Source organism: Phaethon aethereus, assembly GCF_964289735.1.
Source record: "Phaethon aethereus genome assembly, chromosome: 10".
Lineage (NCBI taxonomy): Eukaryota > Metazoa > Chordata > Aves > Phaethontiformes > Phaethontidae > Phaethon > Phaethon aethereus.
The window spans coordinates 9,181,317-9,202,211 of NC_138586.1; the positions used below are offsets into that span (position 1 = coordinate 9,181,317).

The 20,895-nt window shown below is 41.4% G+C and overlaps 2 protein-coding genes across 3 annotated transcripts; one reads left to right on the forward strand and one right to left on the reverse strand.

The window, feature by feature from the left end:
• Positions 1 to 1,117: 1,117 nt before the first annotated feature.
• LOC309408367 (protein EOLA1-like) lies at positions 1,118 to 2,993 on the forward strand (the record flags this gene model as incomplete). The annotated part of the gene is made up of 2 exons (XM_082004178.1): positions 1,118 to 1,370; positions 2,776 to 2,993. 2 exons carry the CDS (start codon positions 1,118 to 1,120, stop codon positions 2,991 to 2,993), a joined length of 471 nt encoding a protein of 156 aa, XP_081860304.1.
• A 4,273-nt stretch (positions 2,994 to 7,266) lies between these two features.
• TMEM185A (transmembrane protein 185A) lies at positions 7,267 to 18,132 on the reverse strand (the record flags this gene model as incomplete). Of its 2 annotated transcripts, XM_082004137.1 has the most annotated exons (7): positions 7,267 to 7,511; positions 9,328 to 9,451; positions 9,813 to 9,989; positions 10,928 to 11,011; positions 13,561 to 13,768; positions 15,191 to 15,367; positions 18,095 to 18,132. In XM_082004137.1, 7 exons carry the CDS (start codon positions 18,130 to 18,132, stop codon positions 7,267 to 7,269), a joined length of 1,053 nt encoding a protein of 350 aa, XP_081860263.1. The 2 variants fall into 2 exon arrangements, with proteins under 2 accessions (XP_081860263.1, XP_081860264.1); XM_082004138.1 differs by lacking the exon at positions 15,191 to 15,367.
• Between the last annotated feature and the right edge of the window lie 2,763 nt (positions 18,133 to 20,895).

The window sequence follows — 20,895 nt, forward strand, 5'->3', positions numbered from 1 at the left end:
TGATGGTGTGCACCGGCAGAAAGTTCATCACCAGAGCCAGGCCCGCAGGCAGGCCAGCAGACACCCCTGCGGCCCAGCCAGGGGACACCCCGGCTGCCGTCTCACCTCAGCAATCACCAAGACACAGCCCGGGCACCCCGCTCCTCCGGAAAGCCTTCGCCAGGCCTTAACCGCCAGCCTCACGGCCCAGCGGGGGGGAGGCAGCCGCCCTTCCCACGGGACAGCCGTCAAAAAACAGAGCAGGCACGCGCGGTCCGGCGCAGGCCTCGCCCCCCTCGCAACGGGGCCGCCACCTGCCGCCACACGCGGCCGCTGCGCCCCGCGAGCGGCCCCGCGCGCGGAGGGGCCCGGGCGAAGAGCACGCGCCGCGGGAGAGGCGCGGCGCTGCCGGCCGCCCCGCAGGGCGCAGGCGCCACCGCCCAGGGCCAGCGGCGGGGCCGCCTCCCGCCCCGCCGCTCCCCGTCACGCACCTCCCCCCGGCGGCACCGAGCGGGGCGATAGTGCGGCCGCGCGACAGCGGAGGAAGGCTGCGGCGCTGGCGGCGCCAGGTAGGAGGCGGACCCGGGGCCTCCATGCCTCTGAGGCGGCGGAGCGCTCGCTGTGGGAGGGAGCAGGAGGCGGACCCTGCCGACGGTGAAGGATGGCGTCCCTCCGGGACCGGCCCCGGGCGACCCGCTGGGCGGCGAGTTTTTAAGCCTCTTGCGGCCTCGGGAGCAGCCGGCTCCCGAGCGCGGCCTGCGGTGCCGGGGCGCCCCGTTAACTCCTGCCTGCAGAGGCAGTGCCCCCGGTGGCGGGTACCAGCCCGCCGGCGAGCGGCCCTCCGCAGGCTGGAGTGGTTTCTGACGGCGCTGAGGCGGCCGTTGCGGGCAGCGCCAGCCCAGGGCGGCCTGTGCCCGCAGCGCGGCGGGCGGTGTTTGCAAACCGCCGTCCCGCGGAGCGGAAGGCCCGTCCCCGCGCAGGCAGTGCGCAGCTCGCTTTAGCGCAGCGTCCCTATCTTCGGGGCAGCTGTTCGGGCGGGTCTGTCAGCTTGTCGTGCTCACAGACACGTTTCTCAAGACTAATACCAGGGTGTCTATTTGTTCATAGGAGCTAAACGGGTTCTGATGCAAGGAAAACGATGAAATTTGGTTGCCTTTCCTTCCGGCAACCCTATGCAGGATTGGTTTTAAACAAGGTCAAAACAGTGGAGACTCGCTGGCGTCCTTTGCTAGCAGACTACAAGAACTGCACCATTGCTCTTCATATAGCTGTTAAGGACTGGGAAGATGAAACATGGAGAACAATTCTTTTGAATAGGTTCGGTATGACACCAAAACAAGTGCAGGATTTGTTGGAAAAAGGGGAAAAATTTGGCAGAGGAGTTATTGCAGGTAAGCAGCCTTGGATTGTATTTTCCAAGCAGGCTTTCAGTCCGTTAAACATTCAGTCAAATGCACGTCTGCTTTACACAGTTACGCTCATTGTAACATCGGTTTAACACTTTGAAGGAGTGGTGCCCGAGTTGTGACTGGGGGAGTGTTTTGATTCCTTAACGCTGTAAGCTGAGGTCAGTGAGGGAACTTGTAAATAAAATTTATTCTTTTTTGTTGTGTTGGAAATGTGAAGTATCTTTGACCTCTAGGATAAAGAATTTTAGTCGGGCCTCTCTCCTAAAAACTTTAGGCTACGACTCTAAAGCCCATACAAGAAATAAAACAGATTTGTGCAAACTTGTCATGCAGTAAGATAGTATAACAAGAGTTGTGTATTGTTTTGCTTCATGATAATAAATACCAGTTCCATACTTTTTGCATTTTGAGCTTAGGAACTCTTGCTGAAACCAGTTTACAGTATTCGTAGTCAATTGAAGTCATGACATGGCAGTGCTTTGCATGTCAAGTTAGAGTATTGCTTATTAAGTAATTAAACAGTATTACTTAAGTTCTACAAATGTTCCATGGCTCTTGTTATTTGGGCAGTGAAGCAGTTTTTTTCTGTCACACCAAGTTAGGATGGAGTGCTGTTCCTTTGCTTATATTGTGCTGAAATACAATGTATGTTGCTGCACTGTACACTTACAAAGTTTTCATCCAGCATTCATTTTGCACTCTCTTCTTGCAGGTGTCTTTTGTTACACCATCTCTCTTGCATTCTCATTTGAATATTTTTAGCTATTCCTGAACAACTAATTATTTCCATCATATATACTGAAAAACTGTTCCAGTTCTATAGTGATGAAAATTGTTAGGTACTAAGTAATATGCAGATTTGTAACCTTGACAGAAATTGCACCCTAAATTGTGGAGTAGGTATCAAAGTTTCTTTGATCTTTATTTTAACATTTTTAATCATGAAGCAATATAGAAATTCCCTTTCGTGACATTAAAAGGGTTCCAGAGAGCAGGAATTTCCATATAGTTTAATGATTTTAAAATGTTAATAGAACAGTGTCCTGGTAGGAGCAGAGAGAGCTTACTTTTTAATGAAGCTGATTCAAGCCCAAATGTAGCTCACGAGTTTTGGTAGCAGCTGTACTTCCTTAGATGCAGGCTTCTTTTAGCAGACTTTTATATCAGTGAGTTGTGAATATTATAACTGCATGCTTCACCTGTTCTTGACTGACCTAAATTCAGACACATAGGCCATCTCCTGCAGTGAGTGACACTGGTTTGAGGTGTGCATGCTTTATACTGTGTGCTTCTGGTAACAAACTAGCTGTCTTGTATGTCCTCTGGAAGACTTTTCTATAGGAGACCAAATGGCCAACTAATTTTCTATTTTAATTTTATAATACAGGATTAATTGACATTGGAGAGACATTGCTATATCCAGAAAACTTGCCTCCTGAAAAGATTCTGGAGCTGGAAAACAAAGCTGTCCTCAGTAATCTAGAGCAGAAATACTTGACTGTTGTTTCCAATCCAAGATGGCTCCTGGAACCGATTCCTGCCAGAGGGGGAAAAGGTGTGTGGCAGGTGGACATCCCTGAAGAACTGATCCCTTCAGAAGTGTAGGTGTTGCCCCTCACTATTATTTTTCCTGCCTAAATGTGAACTTTTAATTCACAAGTCAGCATCTTGAATACCAGAAGTTGTTCAGGATCCCCTTCCAAAACTAATTGTTTGAAGCAGCAAAGGCATTTTGAAGAACTGCTCTTTTGGGGCAAAACAAACAAGATGTAATTTTTATGACCATTACTGGAAATTATTAATGGGTTACTAGATTTTTCCTGTATAAATGCAATTTTTAAAAGTACATGGTTGATGTATTGTGTGCCAATTTAAAATGTAAGTACAACAATATTATATGATGCATGCATTTCCAATTATATGAGGAAGAAAGTTTGTAGGACCCTTCAGAACAATGGTGCTTGAAAGCAAACTGCCATCATTAATATGACATCTGTCCCACAGCCCATTCCTAACCTTACATTTGTGGGATCTTTGAGAAGGAAAGCAGCTGAGATAAGGCCAGTCCTAGGAACTTCTCAAACAGTGGCAAAGATTTGCCAGACTAGGTTTCTGCACATGGTGTGTATTATGTACTGTAAATGTAAAACTCCCAGAAAGAACCATTTTCCTCATTCACAGGTTCAGGGACGGGGTGGACTCTGTGACCTGACAGGCATGGTAGAAAGGCCTTCGTTAGAAAGAAGGTGCTTGTACAAAATTAAGTGAAGTGAATAATACAATTTCCCTTTCATTTAAGATGAAAAATATTAGTAAGCTTTGAAAATCTAATTCTGAATTAAAGACGATACGTGTGAAGAGTAACAAATAGTTGGTACTTTTTAGAGTTTTTCAAAATTCACACCCTGCACTACAGTGAAAATCCTTGTGACTTTCTGGAGCAAGGGCCAAGGCCAGGTACAGCTATAAAAACAAGACAGGACAACTGGCAAAGGCTTTGTATTCAGATAGTTTATTGCAACACCGAGGAGACTCTAGTGCCTTGCACTATGCAACTTCTAAAAGAGCCGTGGACGGTAGCTAGCATGCCCCAGGTTGGGGTCCAGGGCCATTGCCTGCAGGTCTGCTGTTCAAACCACAAGTGCTAATCAGGCAGTGGTGGTATGCTGGAGTTTGGCCCTGAGGTGGCCTTTGGCATAGACAGAGCAGCGGCTGCTGCCAGCACAGCAGGAGAGGTGGGAGGTGCCAGCCCTAGTGGAAAGTGACTGTTGGGCATGGCCAGCATGGCGGGACCTGGTGAAGCAGCAGCAGCACCCTGGGTGCCAGCCAGGCCAGGGCTGCTCTACAGGCCAAAGGAAGAGGGCCAGGGGACTGAGCTTCTCCGTGCCTGCTGCTGCTGCAGGGTCTGAATTTGTCAGAGCAGCAGTGCGTGCAGATGTGGAGGCTCATCTGACTCTGACAGCTGCCACGGCAAGTCGCTGGGCAGGTGCAGGCTTCCTGGGTGGAGGTGTGCATGTTCGCCCTTCGACCTGTTGTGAACAGACCACTCTCCTCCTTAGAAGTGGTTTTCCATGCAAGCTCAACATCTGGTTTTCTGGTGGTGTGCATGCAAATCCATGTCCAGTGAAAATCCTGCTGGTGTTTAATTTTTTTGGACCAAAGCTTTGCTTATACTTCATTAGCAGAGGTGGAAAGTGTCTTCTAAAATTTGGGTTGTAGTAGAAGTGAAACTAAAAAAAATTGCAAAAAGAAAAGAGTTAGTTGCCACCACTTTGAGACTGGAAACCAAAGATACAAGGACTAAGAATTTTAATTGAAAAAAGAGAAACGTGGATGTTAAAAAGGACTATTAGGGGCATTCTGTGCCTGAAGTTTAGGCTGAATAAAATTGTGCAATACAGTCCTGGTAAGTACTAACCAGCATTGTGTTCTTGCCGCTTGGTAGCGGTGAAGCATACGATTTTCAAAAGTATGCAGACTGATTTACAAACCCAAATGCCACTACTTTTCAGCAACTTTAGAATGGAATGAACATGTAGGTAACTATACAATGCCAACACATACCTTCTCAGCCTTCAGCAAATGTCACCAGAAAAGTGCACATCTGGTACAGCAAGACATATAGCAAATACTAAAAAAAAAAAAATCAAACCCCAATACAATGAGAATATATTTTCATTCTATGTGTTCAAAGTAATTGGAAATAACCAATGTGTATTTTATCAGCATTTCTACTACTCAGAAATGCTACCTCAAACACTCCTGAACATGACAATCGGAATGTTTACTACCATCTTCATCTCCTATGTAGTAAAGGCTTACTTCATTGGAACAGAAATCTGTCCCACTAGAATATTCTGAGTATTAGTTTGCATGCAGAGAATCCAACATACCTCCCTAGCTGTTTCTTCTACTAGCAAGCCATTGTGCGAGCCCGATTTTGGAAGATCCTACAACTTTCCAGTGAATCCAGACAGATGGAAGTGATGAGTGAAGCTTTTCATGCTCTCACTTTCAAAAATTCTCAGACGTTTTCTCCTTGATAGTACTTCCTCTTTGAACAATTCTTTGTGAATCACTACACACTTTCCATTGTCACCCCACCAAATGGACTCAAACCAATTGTTTTAAACAACATCCCAGAGCTTCTTCAGAAAGCTGAGGCATGTAGAGGCATTGCCTTTGCTAGAGCTCTCCTCAGATGAATACAGGCACTCTCTTTTTGACCAGATTTGTAGAGACCTTTCTTCTCTTGGAGGTCCAAAAGCAGCCTTACTACCTGCTCTTTGTGTCACATGCTCGATAGAGGGAAGTTGTTGAGTCTGACGAATCAACTCACTTGTCCAGAACAGAATTACATTAAGTTTCCGATGAGGAAAACTCCATTTTAAATTCTTTTTTCTCAGCTTGAGTAAATGTTTCAGTTGAAGCCATCTACTCAGCCAGCCAGCTGAAGGGAAGTGACCAACTGACTGAGAATCCCATCAAACATCACTACGACACCCATGCTGCACTGCCATGACATCAGAGCAGTGTCCACTTCCTAGCAACATGAAACAGCAGCAGCACATCCTAAATAGCACTTGTTACTTTTCATTTACAGATTTTTTTACTCGAGCCAAAAAGCAAATAAAACTGCAACAGAATTTTAAGTGTAGGATAGGATAATGATGTGTTTGGTTTCAGCTAGTAGCTGGTCCACTGGGGAGAAGGCAGAGGTCTGCAGTATTAGGAATGAAAGCGCCACATCTCTGAAGTTTTTCAGGTGTGCAACTTTCACACATGCAGAAGTGTCCATACACTCTTTACTCTTACCTCATTGCTATGCTAACACCAAGGAAACATGATCCATGGTATTTAAGCTACCCAAAATGTACATTCACCTAAACACAAAGAGCAGCTGCAATGATGTGGGAGTATCCAACATCTGTTTTTATAAACTACTGACGTATTGGTTTCAAAGACTAAATTTCTCTAGAGCACCCAGAAGTCCAAGACAAGCTGTCAAAGGAGGTTTTTCCTCAAAGAAGAAAATGCTATACCAACACCAATGAGTTCCTATCTTGAAAAGTTTAATCATTTACACCAACACAAAGTTGGTAATGAAGACCAAGCTATGATATTTATACCAGCTAACCAACAGCTGTAAAACCCACAACTAATGTTTCTGGCAGAAGACTGCACGCACAATGCAAGAGGGAACAGCTTATTAAACACCCAGTCTAATGGGAGAATGGTGTACATGCTTCTCATGAAGAATTAAAACGTGAAACTGGAAAAGCAACAGTTAACTTCCAAGCCAGTGCAAAATTTGAAATACTTCCATAGCTAACTCAAAAACATCATGTAAGTTGCCATATATTCCATTTCCCCTCAAAAAGCTTTCCAGTCTTGCCTGAGAAGTGCAACACTCCTGTGCCTCCATGGTTAAGATAATGATTGTGGCTGAACAGAAAAAGTAAAAGAGGTACTATACTAAGGCATCCTCAAAGCATTTAAAACAGATGTGGAAATCAAGTGTATATTTAGGACCTAAAGAACACCTGGAATATCATAGGCATTTCATACAGGGTTTTTAAAAAAATACTTTTAGATAATACTTAAACTGTACACAACAAGACTTTTAAACAATATATTACACTAAAATGTTCATATAAATACTATACAGGCAAGTGTGCAACCAACCCATTAGGAAGGTTCACAAATTAGACCACCACATATCTCTGGAAAAGCTCTCAGATTATCTTCAAGATCTCTGATTTGTGTAATCCAAGCCACTGATTCAGCAATACCTATTTTAAAGTAATTGGGACAAGGCATGAGATGAAATACATTTGTCTGCTGATTGCCAGTTCAAATTTAATAGGCTACTGTCATCTTAATCTGGCATATCAATGTTTAACTTAGGAGGTGGAATCACATATTTTCCAGGACTCTGTGTAATGACCACTCCAGTCTTTTTTCGAAACATTGGTGCAATTTTTGGTGGTTCAGGCAGTGGCATTTCTTCTGTTTCCTCATTATCTTCATGATGAAGATCATAAGAAATATTTCCATATTCTCGTAAGAATGGGAAAATTTCCAGCAGGAACTGGCAAAAGTCTTTGCGAATTCCAAACCACCCTAAAACAAAAAAAATTCATTTCACATTATTGCAGAACAGAATGAAAATTTAATTAAGTAGGAAGACTCTGCAATCTCATTTAAGTTCTCTTGATTGTTTGCGTATGAACAATATGTTAGTGCTACTTCTCAGTCTGTTACTTACACCTATTGTAGAACAACATTACAGTTCAGATGACACACAGATATACATACACACATTTGTGTACCTCTGCATGTCTGCACATGCATGTCTGTGTGTATATATACATATGTATAAATTACAGCTATACTACCACAGCAAGAATCCATTTCATTTCACATGTTAATCAGTGTCAGGTCACATTAGCATGCAGAGAAAGAACACAAAAGAGTCTTCATCTCAATCAAAGCAATCTGTGCCACATGGGAAGACATTCATGCCAACTTTTGTTTGGTACATATAGATTACAATACCAGAAGGAATGTGATGGCATAGGCAGACACAGATTAGTATGTATTAGTATGTATTCAGTATTCCCTAAATACTTTTGTTGGTAGCCAAATATGATATGATGCCAGGAGTTTCTCATCCTTGGTATTGCCTCTGCTAGATTAGAAAACAGTACACATCCTGTGTTTGTCTTGTATTTTGCTATATGCGAAGACTTGGAAAGAAAGCATTTAACTAAGAGGCACTTGTAATTTAGCAGGTGACACTCCTCCATTCACCAATACCAAAGGTCAGTGTTAAGAGGAACAGCCTGCCCAAGTCAAATCTTTCACACAGAACAAAAGCAAGGTATTAAGCATTTGCCAGGGAAGATCCCACACAACCCATCTTTTTGCAGAGACTATACTTCACAGCTAACTGGTGTATTTCGCTTAGCACTTTAAAGGTATAATTCTTCTGAGGATCCCTTCAGGTGAATAGTCTTTTTTAAAAACTTACATCAATATTTATTAACCCTATAGAGGATAAAATGACATGTGACTTTCCAAAAAGACTAATGTGGCTATAAATTCAGGGCATGCACTTAAAAAAAAAAAATCACCAGTAACAATTTTCCACCCAATAACAATATAAAAGTAAACTAAAGGTACGGAGATAAACTTAGTCATGACCAAACAAAGAAATTCTTAGTGTACTTCACAATCAGATCAAAACTGAAATGAATTTATATAACAAACATCACAGCTGGTTCCTTTCAATTCTGACAAATCCCAACAAATTTTATTGCCTTGTCAACAAGGCACATGAACTGCAACATGGATGGGAAGAGCTACTCATCTGCACCAGTTCAGTAACATTAGATGGCTGAAAGTGCAAACGCTCCTTTTGGCAGCGCTAAAAGCTCTTTTCTGGTGGGGCTAAAAGCTCAGCAAATCCACGCTGGCCACTCAGGCAACTGAAGACACAACCAAGCAGCACAGAGCACTATTTGGCGAAAGAGGAAAGATAATACTAGTGCAGGCTACTAGGACAAATGCTGATTAAAAATGGTAGCTGCTATACTATTTTCAGAACCCAGAGCAGAAAGATCCAGTCACGTCCTGTGAGAATGAAACCCATGGAAATAAGGAAAGAGAAAAGGCTAAGTTACAATTAAAATCTGATTGAGATTTCAAGTTGAGTCTGAGCAGAAGATATGCTTTTACAGGAATAAGAAAAAAAAGCAAGAGACACTATAAACACTGAAAACTTACTAAAATCACCTGAAAACAATACTAACAGAGATATGTGAACTCTTTCATGAGCGAATATACACAAAAAAGCCCTTTTTGAAAATACAAATCTTAATAAAGGACATTTAAAGCCTTGAGTTTCAACCTTTTTTCATGATTTTTAAATACTTACAGTGATTTCCTCCTTTTTGTCCAAATGTTGTTGCCATTAAAGTTATCAGTGAAAGCCAGAGAGGAACAAATATGGGTATAAAAGAAAAAGAGTTATGCCCATCCAGTCTGTGTACCAGTAAGATCTAAATGGCAAGAAGAAAATTATACAATGTCAGTTTAATTGCAATACCTACTTTCAAGCTTCTTAAAACAGACACTGATCTCAGATCTTTAACTTCACACATCTGTGAAGAAAAAATGACCCCCACAGAAACATGTAGTTACAGTTCCAATGTGATGCCTATTTTACTCAAAACAACTTTAAAGAAACATAGAATTCTTGGGGTTGTTTTTTTTTTTTTTTTTTCACATTTGCTATTAATATTTTATTCCGAACCAAAAAACAGTATTCTCATTTTAGTAAGTTCAAAAAGAAGCAGAGCAACATTCATCACTCACTGAAAAAAGAACAAGATACTTAAAACTTGTTATGCTTTTCCATACCTCAAATGTGAGCAGTGGCACTACAATTGTCATCCAGCTGACGGCCATCGTTATGTGTGTCCTCCTTTGCTCAGCAATCACATCCATAGAGCGCAAGAACAGAACAGACCATACAATGTAATAGAGCACTACTAGACACAGAAAGGACATCAAGATCCACAGTGGAACACAAACAACCTGAAAAAAAAAGAAATTAACTGCTTTCCCCACCCCTGACAGTGATACATTTTTATCAGTTTGATTTGTTTCAGGTGGGGGTTTCTTAAATAAAGCAAGTCTACATATGAAGTCTAACTGAGAAAAAATAAATTTAGGTCTAATGCTCTTTAATATAACCTCTAACAGGAAAGTTTCACAAGCTGTTATGAGCCATATTACCTCTTTGGGGTTCGTTCCTCAGTTAGCTTTGTAAACCCCATCAAGATGAAACAACTTAATTTTAAGTCCATGTAGTTCATCTTTAATAAGACTTCTGTGATTTTTACATGGGCTCAAACAGTACTTGAAATTCATTTCAGCAAGTATTTTCTACACTGGACACCTTACTTGAAATAGTTTCTAAATTAGATACTTTTCCTCATTTTTTGGAAAAGAGAAAGGACAGTCATAATCATGCCAGATTATCAGTTTTATGGTAGTTTACAAAAACCCAGACACAAACAGTGCTTTTGTATCCTAAAGGCACTCGGGACAGGAGATCTCAGCAGTTTTGACAGTGACCACTTGCACAGTAAGTGGATTTACATGCATGGTAACACAACAGATAAAACCAGTTATTTACCACCCCATATTTACCAACACATTCCCTAATTCACCAGTCATTTTCATGACTGGTTTAGTGTTCCCACTGGAAACTTCTGGTGAGGATTTCTCTTTCAACAATTAATCAGAGATTAATCACAGTTGATGGCACATCCCTCTCCCCTGAAGGATGAAAAGAACAGCCTCTCTTTCCCATGACCACTGAATGAAGTGCCAGACCTTCAGCAACAGATTGTTAAACAATCAAAAATGTGATCATGGACTCTGATCATACATTAACTGTTCCCTATAGTAAGTATCTTTATGAAATTCAGCATTTAAACAAAGGTAAGAAGAAAACACTTGTTACATACAAGCCATGGCCATCTGATGATCTCATCTAGTCTGAGTGCAATAAATATGAACTGTAGAATATTGACTGAACACAAGATTTCCAGCTAGAGAAAGAAAATACATTAGTTAACTCATCGCATGATAAAGCCATTTCCAAGATAACCAAACAATCTGTTAAAGGACTTTTCTGACTCCATGCTTATCATTGCAATATGGAATGTCATTTGCATTTACAGTAGATATTACTAAGCACCCCTAAATTTTGGAAGCTGTGATCCCAACAGATAACTGTAGAGGCAGCTGTCCCATGAGGAGAGACCTTTCTGGTATTTAAAAAAGCACTACCTGCAACATTTTGAGCGATTAAAGAAATAAGAAAAGCCAAACTAATCAGACTGAAAAAAAGAAAGTTTAAAAGTCCCAGCTCTATATGAGGGGAGAAAGAAATACATACAATAGTGTATGACATCCAAATTCAATCACTTACTGTATAATTGAAAGATATTTTAAATGACACTGAAGGCACTTGATTTTTGAGGCAATACAGAAAAGCAATACTTCTCATTACAAATGTTAATGAAAGCTTTTTGCATGTCCTGCTTGCAACTATGAGAACTAACCCTAAATTATACTTAATTTAAAAAAACCCACTTCAACAAAGTGAAACAATGAAACACCATCAGACTTGGCAAGCTTCTGTTTCTAAAGTTTATGGGCAACCCTACAAGCATAGAGATTTCAAAGATTGAGATTTCAAAGATCAAACAGAGAATTATTATCTGAAAGTCTAAGTTAGAAACACTTTTCCATTTTAAGAAACCACATAGGTATGTAAGGCATCTTTGAAATGTAATATTCCTCAGAAAGCAGACACTACATGAGACTCTTCACTAACATACATGATTGCGTACTATGATCTCTTGGATAAATTGCCTTTGAAATTCATAGTACAGGGAGTCAAAAATCCAACAGGCAGCAGGCACTTGCCTACTTCAGAGGCTGGACTGAAGTGTTTACTGTTGAAGTACAGATTACTTTAAATTGTACCACTGGCTTTCTCAAAAGAATAAACCACCAAAAAACCCCACGCTCAAGCATAAAACCAAGCAACCTGAAAGCTGCAAGAGCAAATAGAGAGAAAAACAAACAAAAAAAAAAATCTGAGGATCATTCGCTATAAATAATTTTTAGCCTCAAGTTAAACATTTCAGTGATATGACAAGTGCATGTATACTTGGAGTGGCTAGGCTCACAATTAAAGAACTCAACATGCCTTAAATAAATAGTGCTTTATTGACTGTAAAAATAGTGTAACATATAAAAGAAAGCTTTTTCTGAGGCCACCATGATACATAGACAAAACTCCACTATGTACTCACTGATCACCTAATCAGTTTCAGAAAAGGAACAAGCAGACAATGTATTTCAGATTAAATAATTATGAAAATAATAATAGATTAACAGCTGCTTTGATTACTCATGCTAAAAATTAATATCCTGGATTAAAGACAGGCCCCTCTTGTTTCTAGCAAATGAAAGGGAAATAATGAAATCTTCCCAGAGTAAAAAGAAAAGAAAGTAGAACAGAACTAAGTGAAGATGGCAAAATAGTAAAAAAAAAAAATCTAGTTGACAGCTCAACTGCATAACTTATTTTCTTTGAGACAGCTGCTGCCTTCAGGGGTGAGCAGATTCCATTTTCTTCTGCCAGTACTTAGCAGTTGTGCAGTCATCTGTAAATCAATGGGTAATCAAGCATCATCCAGTGGATGGCAAGTACTTCTACATAAATTTTACTGTTAGGAATGGTTAACTGTGAATAGAACTCCGCAAAATTAAATTCTATTTGCAATATTTTTAAATCGACAGTTTAAGGTATCAGTTTACCAGCCATCCTAACAATCATTTACCAGAAATGTTTCTCTCTCCAGCGGAAGCCAAGTTTATCTCTAATGTTATAGAAATATTCCCTTGAAACTAAAAAAGCTGAAAAAGCTGAACATAGTCTAAAAATCAGATTTTAATCATCATGGGGTAGTTTGAGGACATAGTGGGGGAAAAAAAAATTCCTTAAAAAAAAAAATCAGTAAGAATTCTAGATTTATTGCAAAATGCCACAACTGTGGGAAGATCTTGAGAATCCTTGCAAAGTTCTTCCAAAACCAAAAGTACTGAGTTAGAGAGGAAGGAAGACAGAAAATAAAAAACCCTACTGGTTTACACCTACCATGTGCATTCCCAAATTAAAAGCACACAGATTGGGATAGTAAGAAATTTTCAACCCTGATTATCTAGGGCTCTAGAAGTTCAATTTTAGGGACAGTGCTCACTATCAGTGGAATTTTCTTCAGTAATTTCCATTTAAGTGTCTGATATCGGTCCATACTGCAGTTTATGGTGAGGGTTTTGTAACACACAATAATAAAAAGGCAGGTTTAAAACATGCTGCAATTTGGTAGTTGAAAAAAAACTAGAAGTTACTAGAAAAAATTATATTATTCCAAATCCTGATCTTTCATTGTAGCAGGTCAGTGCAAACAATTAATTCAGCTGATGCAGTCATCCGTATCATGCTTCACCAAGAGATGAACTGTAACTGAATTAAGAGTCTTGCATTGCCAAAAATTTTTACACATAACAAATGAAGCATTACCTCCAGAGACCTGTCATGTCGGAATCCCCACACACAAGCTGCAACTGACACTGGAGATACAAAGAATAATGGCATGAAGACCAGAAGCCAGAAGTGGGTTCCTCTTTCGATCCTGTCACACACCAGAACTTCAAACATCAGCAGTAGCAGGTGGATGCCTACTGCAATTAACATAGCTTTGAACTCCACACAGGTTTCTCCTTCTGCTCTAAAGAGACGATAAGGAAGCATTCAGTTTGCTTGCCAATAAGAAAACACACTATCCTGCAAACATCCCAAGACGCTTTTTTTACACTTGTGTACGTTCATTAAAATAAGAGTTAACATCTCAAACGTCACATTAGGCCCAAATAGCCACTATTAAACTACACTCCTGATGACCTAACAGGATTTCTTGCCCATAAAGCTGCACATTTAAAGTACGTTACTCAAAAGGGGCAATGGGATTTTTACAACTTGAAAATTTTGCAAGGATTCCATAGCTGTGCAGATAAACAGCATTTCTTTGCTACTATGTAAACACTCAAATAGCTTATTTCCTAACAGGCTGCATGATAAGTCTAAAATTATGTTTGGTTCCTAGACCAGCTTTCATTAAATCAACATCTTTCCCCAGAATGTCTTTATTCACCAAAATCAGCGTATTGCAACAGACTATTATCTTATACTAAAAAGAAAAATGCCTGTAAAATAACAGCACACACACAGAGAAACCACACTTTTTCCTACACAAGTAGGACCATTACTAGAAGGGGCAAACAAGACCTGAGAACCACACAATACAGTGTATCGGAATGAGACCTGTGCACAAGATTTGTCATTTAATATACACTGTAGACAGAAAAGAGGATTGAATTTATTGCACCTCATTTAAGGTAGTTTTTCTTTTCCCCCTGGCATGTTCAAATGCACATCCTACTTGGATTACCAAAAAAGTAAACACTATTTCATATAAAGGTCTGAAAGTTATTTTACCCTAGACTGGTAATTAAAACAATGTTAAACAACTTTGACAAAAATAAAAAGGAATTTGTTCCCACAAACATCTTACTTTGCAAATGGTACACATTTACCTATACGCGTGTATTAAACTACTTGAATATTATTTATAAAACTGCAACTTAAGTCTAAAAAATATTCTCTATGTTCACTAAATATTCATCCATCTGTTCACTGAGGTTATATGGACACTAAGGAGGGGGAAAAAATAAAAAGAATCAACATTCTTCAGGCTGATCTGTACATTTCAGGAAACTGATTTAAAAAATAACCCAATTAAATACAGTATATTCCTTGTGCATACAAGCCACACATTTCCATATGGCTTATACTAAAAGTATTCCCAACGTTCTAACGTTGAAAAGCACAAAGTCACTGCATGAAAAGTTGTAGCTTCCCAAAGGCAATATTGTTGAAGCCTGTGATAAACTGTTGCAACTAGGATTAAGATATCCACAGCTGCATAAAGCTGTCTGCGTATGCTGTAGGTTATGGTAATTATTTTAAATAATTTGAAAACAAACCTTCTGGATGCTCTATCTTATGTTGTTAAAAAAAACTGTGAATTTGATTCGGTACAGAAAACACATGATGTTCCCTCTGTTTTGCAAAAGAAATATCCTCAACTTACCGATACTGTGGGTTTCGGGCCCATACGCCTGTTCCCACTGAGGCACCAACAATCACCATTAACTTCCATAGCCATATTGGAGCAAATACGGCCCAGTAACTCCATTGAATTTTGTCATCCAGACGTAAGGAAAGCAACACAGAAAAAAGCAGCAGGCAGGCATAAATAAGAAATTTGCTATGAAACAAACAAACAAAACCCCAGAGTCAGAAATTAAGGCAGGCAGCTTAACATGAACTTTGTAAAGAACAAGAAAATAAGTCATATGAAATTTAATCAGGATACTTCCTAGCAGAAAACATGTGTCAAACTTCATTGCAAAGAATCAAATCAGTTCTGGAGAGTCAAATATTTCATCATAAGTTTAGCATGTGTCATCTCTTTCACTTATAAAACCATTGCTTCAAGGGAACACATCAAAAGCATTCTTGCATGACAAACTTAATGAATGGACATCTATAAATAGTTCCCTCCCACAAGGATCCAGTCAGGAGCTGTATTATTAGAAGCTCAGAAATAATACCAGTTGCACATGTTTTTAGAAAATGCGTTCTTCCATACAAATCAAATGAGATAGTTAAAAATAGCGTGGATAAAATTACATAAATTATGTACCTTAATTTCTAAAATAAAAAACTAAAGATTAAAAGCTATTACATATTGTAATGAAGCAGACTCCAGAGATTTTTTTAAAATAATTTTTAAATTCAGTTAAAAAAGCAACATTATAGAAAAAAACCCAACAGGTGAAACTTTTAACAAAGTTGCTGATTATGGAGTGCAGTTTCTAACTAGAGTACTGAGGATGGTGCTTACAAGTCTCAAATAGTTATGTTGATATATTTTATAAACTAGTCAACCTAAGAATGAATAAATGTATCCAGAATACTTGAAAGCAGTGGCAGAGAAATTGCTTGTACAACCAAAAATCAGACAAAATAATTACATAGTACATGATTTTCTCACACTACAGGAAGGGAAAAAGTCATCCACCCATTCACCAGAGGATTACAGACTGCTTTATAAAACACATAATTAAGCTACAATAACACTTCAGTGAAGTAATTATATGTATTTTAAAACATGAATAACCTAAGGAAAAGAGTAAATACTTGCTACAGAGTAAAGCAGCAATATCAGGAATACTACCCTTACTTCAACAGCACAACTCAAACTACTCACTTTCACTCTTATCAAATAACAAAACCTTTGTCACATCAGCATTGCCCCATTTAGACATCAAGCTGCTTTGTCTCTATGCAGAACAAGTGTCTCTGCTGCCCCTTAATAAGAAAAAGCAGTTTTACTGTGTCAGCATCTCCTCATATGCTTGGTGAAACTACCTCAGGATAGGATGATACAAAACAACAGTCCATCTTCACAGTCACAAAGAAATCCCTCAGCTTCCAAGGCTATCCATATTTTTCCAGCATTTAGTATTTGTATAATTTGTACATTCCCTGGCTCCTCAATAAATACAAAAGTAAAATGCCATGTGGTAAAATACCAGTGTTCTCTGCGTGTTCCAGTAAATGTCAAAACATTCAAGATTAAGTTATCTGCACAAATGCAACATTCAGCTTGCTCGTTTGTCATTTAGATGGCATCCAGATAAGCGGCAAGCATCGCTTAGCAATAACAAAACTTTATAAGCTTCTGGAACTTCTGTTCCTACTTTTCCATTACTTCCAACCACACATATTTAAACTGCTTATTTCAACCTCTCTGCAACAATGCATTTCCTGAAGCATTGGTTACCCTTCTGTTTGTCTAAACAGCTAACTGAACACCGCTTTTTGTAATTGCAATCATGTAAGGCCTCTTTCACAGGCAAGATTTTTCCAGGACTCTCAGTATTTCGTCACCCTGTGCAAGTTACTTGCAGGCCTTTATTCTGTGGTCTCAAAACACCTGCTAACAGGAAAACCAGTAAAATTCAACTCATTCTCTTAGCTTCTTTAAAAGTTACATGTATCCGTACTTGCTTGTATGGATATCTATAGCGACTATCACCTTGTTCATTTTAAGGGAGCCCAGAATGAAGAATCACCATCAGCAATTCTCCGCATCTAGACTAGGATCATTAGGCTCGATACCTTCGCAGCCGCAAAAAACTAGCCTTTACCATACACTAAATGCCTGCGGTAGAGTGTAAGGCACCTTTGCTTTCCAGTGTAAAACTTTACACCCCAAATAATCAAGTTGAAAAATTCAAAAAACAGAATGAGACTTGGAATAATTTGAGTTAGGTAAGAAAACAAAAAAGATTATTAGAATTCGGCCTGGAAACCAGCTGACGAATGCCCGTGCTTGCAGCGACCCTGACCAAGAAGCAGCCGAGGGGAGCACACACAGACGCTCACGGGCCTTGGGAAGGAAACCAGGCAGGAACGGCGCGTTCCAAGCGTCCCCGCGCCGCCCGTGCCGGAGCGCTTCCCCCGCCGTGAGGAAGAGCCGCCCGAGGCTGAGCTCCGTTCAAACGCTCAAGGATCACGCATCAACGCTGCTCCAGGCCGGGCCGGCGCCGCTGCCAGCGCGCCCCCGGGCTTGCGCTGCCGAAGCCAGTTGCCGCCCCAGGCGAGAGACCACCCGCCCGCCCGGCCCTGCCGCGCACGGGGCAAGGAAGGGCAGCGGAGCCGGGCCGGTGATGCTTCCCCCCGCGCCCCTCGCCGCCAGCTCCGCCTCGTCCCGGCGGTAGCTCGGGCCCCGCCGCGCCGCCACCTCCAGTTACCGGCGCCAGGGAGCGGAGCTCCGCACAGCAGCAGCGCTACACCGGGGCAGGGAGCCGCCGGGGCCGGGCCAAGTGCCTCTCTGCCACGGTGCGAACCGGCAGCGGACCGCCGAACGGCCCCTGACGGGGCGGCGCGGCTCAAGGCCGCCCGTTAAGCGGCAGGCCGCCCTCACCTGGGGTTGAAATCCTGGAACAAGCCGCGCAGGTTCATTGCGGCTCGACCCTCCGCCCCCGCCGCAGTCTACCAGGCACGCATGGCGCAGCCGCCGCCACCGGAGCCTGGCCTGGCCTCGCCACCGCTCCGCCCCGCCGGAACCGGGCAGCCCGAGACGCCCCGCGCATGCGCGTCTCCCGCCGGGCCCCCACGGCGGCGTTCCTCTGCCGGGAAACGGGCGGCCCGCTCTACCGGGCTTCATGGGGGAGCACTGCGCGTGCGCCCTCTGACCAACCGCGCGTGCGCCCTAAGCGAGACGGAAGCTCTGCCAGCAGGTGGGCCGGGCGTTCACTCGGGCAGGGGGGCTGGCGGCCCGGCCCTCGCCCTGCCGCACCCTCATCCGCACCCCTGGCGAGCGCGGGGCGCCCCTCCGGCCACACACGCGCAGTGGCGGGTCTTCTCTGGGGCCCTGCCCGAGGCCCGGCCCGGCGGTGGCTGGCGGGCCGTTCCCCACGGGGAGAACGGAGGGGCGGCCCGGGCCTCTCCCCGCTGATGCCGCTTCCTGCGAGCGGCGCCTGAGGGGACCCCGGCCGAAAGCGGGGAGCTCCCCACAGTGGTCGGGGGAGCGGTGGCCTTTGGGGCATGTGGCGATGTATGTGTGGTATTTAAGGAACAGCTCTACTAAAAGTTGTCATAATCCAGTGCTCACCAAGAATCGTTTCAAATATATATTTAAAAAAACCCCAACAAACAGTTAACTTTATTGTGGGGAATCAGTATGGCCTTTTCCGGCTTACATTTAAAAAGGTGTTTGGTAGACTAGCACAATTCTACAGGCTTTACTGGAGAAAAAAGCATAGAATATGTCAGACTGCGTGGTAAAGAATGGTGTTTCTCTCTAGCTCCTTTGTAGACTTGATTCTGTGTTTTCACTTTGTGCTTCAGAAAAGCCTGGATGCGCTGACTGGCTGCTCGCATTCAGACTCTAGAGGCTTGCTGCAGGGACATGTAAAGGAACAGCCTCTTCTTGCAACCCCAGAGTCATGCCAGCGATGTTTATCTCAGGTTGTGTTACTTCCTTTTAAATTTATGACTAAGTTTTTGAAGTAAAGCACTGAGCTTGGTTATTTTAAAAATATGGGCTTAGATAATCTGTTCTGAATCTGTTCAAAATGTCATATTTGCTACCTGTTCATTTGTGTTTTATCTCACACTTGAGTAAGCTTATACTGTCTTGTATCTGTTAATAGAAATCCTCATCAGGCATTCTTCAAACTATTAGTGAAGCCAAGCCCAGAGGATCTGGAGGCAGATTTTGTTTGCGATTCTGCCACTTAGTTTCTGCTGCAATTTGTGACATGGCTGTTGTCATATTATATTTATAGCATTAAATCATACATTATTTGGACACATCTTGGGTGTCTGGTTGTCTTTGGGGACCTTCCCATTAACTGATAGTGATATCTGGCCGTCATTGGATTGAACAGGCTAATCTTACATTACAATGAAATATTAACAAATGCTGCTGGAAGGGAAAAGTAAGAACACAAGAAGACAGAAGAAGTGGTTTTGGAGTTAGGTATGCTACGCACTGAGGGCTTAGCTCCTTCTAGGTGATAGAAGCAGAAGTAGCAATGGACAAGTCTTGGACAAATTTTCTTCTTTGCAGTCGTATCGGAATAACACCTAGGGATGTGCCCCTCTCAAATCACCCTTTTTATGACTTTTTTTCCTTTGTATACTCACATTGGAAACATTCACCTCACTATATTTGTTTAAATGTCCAGATGATTTTTTGCAGTGATATGTAATGCTTGTTTAAATTTATCTCCAGCAAAATTACTAGGAAATCTCAAAGAGTTATTTTAAAGGTGGAAAAAAACGAGGTTAACTTGTTTAATCAGCATTACCCAGCAAGTTGCCTGAAGAACTAAAAGCAGTCTTCATGTGTTATTTAGCTTTGTCCTTGGACTGTACACATGACCAATGGAATACAAAAGTAACATGGAGGAGGAGGCAGTTTTTCCGCAAGCATTCTTTTAAAATACGTTATTATCAGTAATCCCTCTTCCGTGGACACGATTTTAAGAGTTTAGTTCTGGTTTATTGTGGAAAATGCCTGTACAATACATTTCCATATTACTCTAGACATTAATTAATGTGTACAGTAAGAAAAAAGAAAAAAAATAAGGGAAAAGAAGTTCATTCTAAAAAGGCTGAGAACTACTGTCATTGCATATTCTAGAACTGATAACATCAGCCTTCTAAATGTCCTTGCATAGGGCATGAATGTTGAAAATTGTGCAGATAGTGATTAAATGCTGCAAAAATTATTAAATGCTAAGAAAAAATTTTCATAAGGAGTTGAGTGTATTTCAAAGACACTGAGATCACTTAATTATGTTATATACGTACCTTCTTGGAGACAAAATATTAGGTACTGACAGACTCTTTAGCCAAGCTAGAAAAGGCATAACAAGAATCAAGGCAGAGGACTTCAGCTAAACAAATATTGCTTAGAGAGGAGAGAGCTGGGGTTTCTTTTGTCTTTTTTCTTTTTTAAGCGTAAGTAATTAGCTGTTGGAACAAATGACCCTGAGAAACAGGAGATTTTTCATTTTTAAATGAAGTATGGGTGCCTCTCTGGAAGATATATGCTAATCAAACTCAAGTCAATGAGCTTGACTGTAACAAGGGTTATGAAATTATATAGCAGATGAGGACAGATTATATGATGACTCTCTTATCAGAATAGATTGTCTGATCACAGAATCATTGAGGTTGGAAAAGACCTTTAAGATCATCAAGTCCAACCATCAA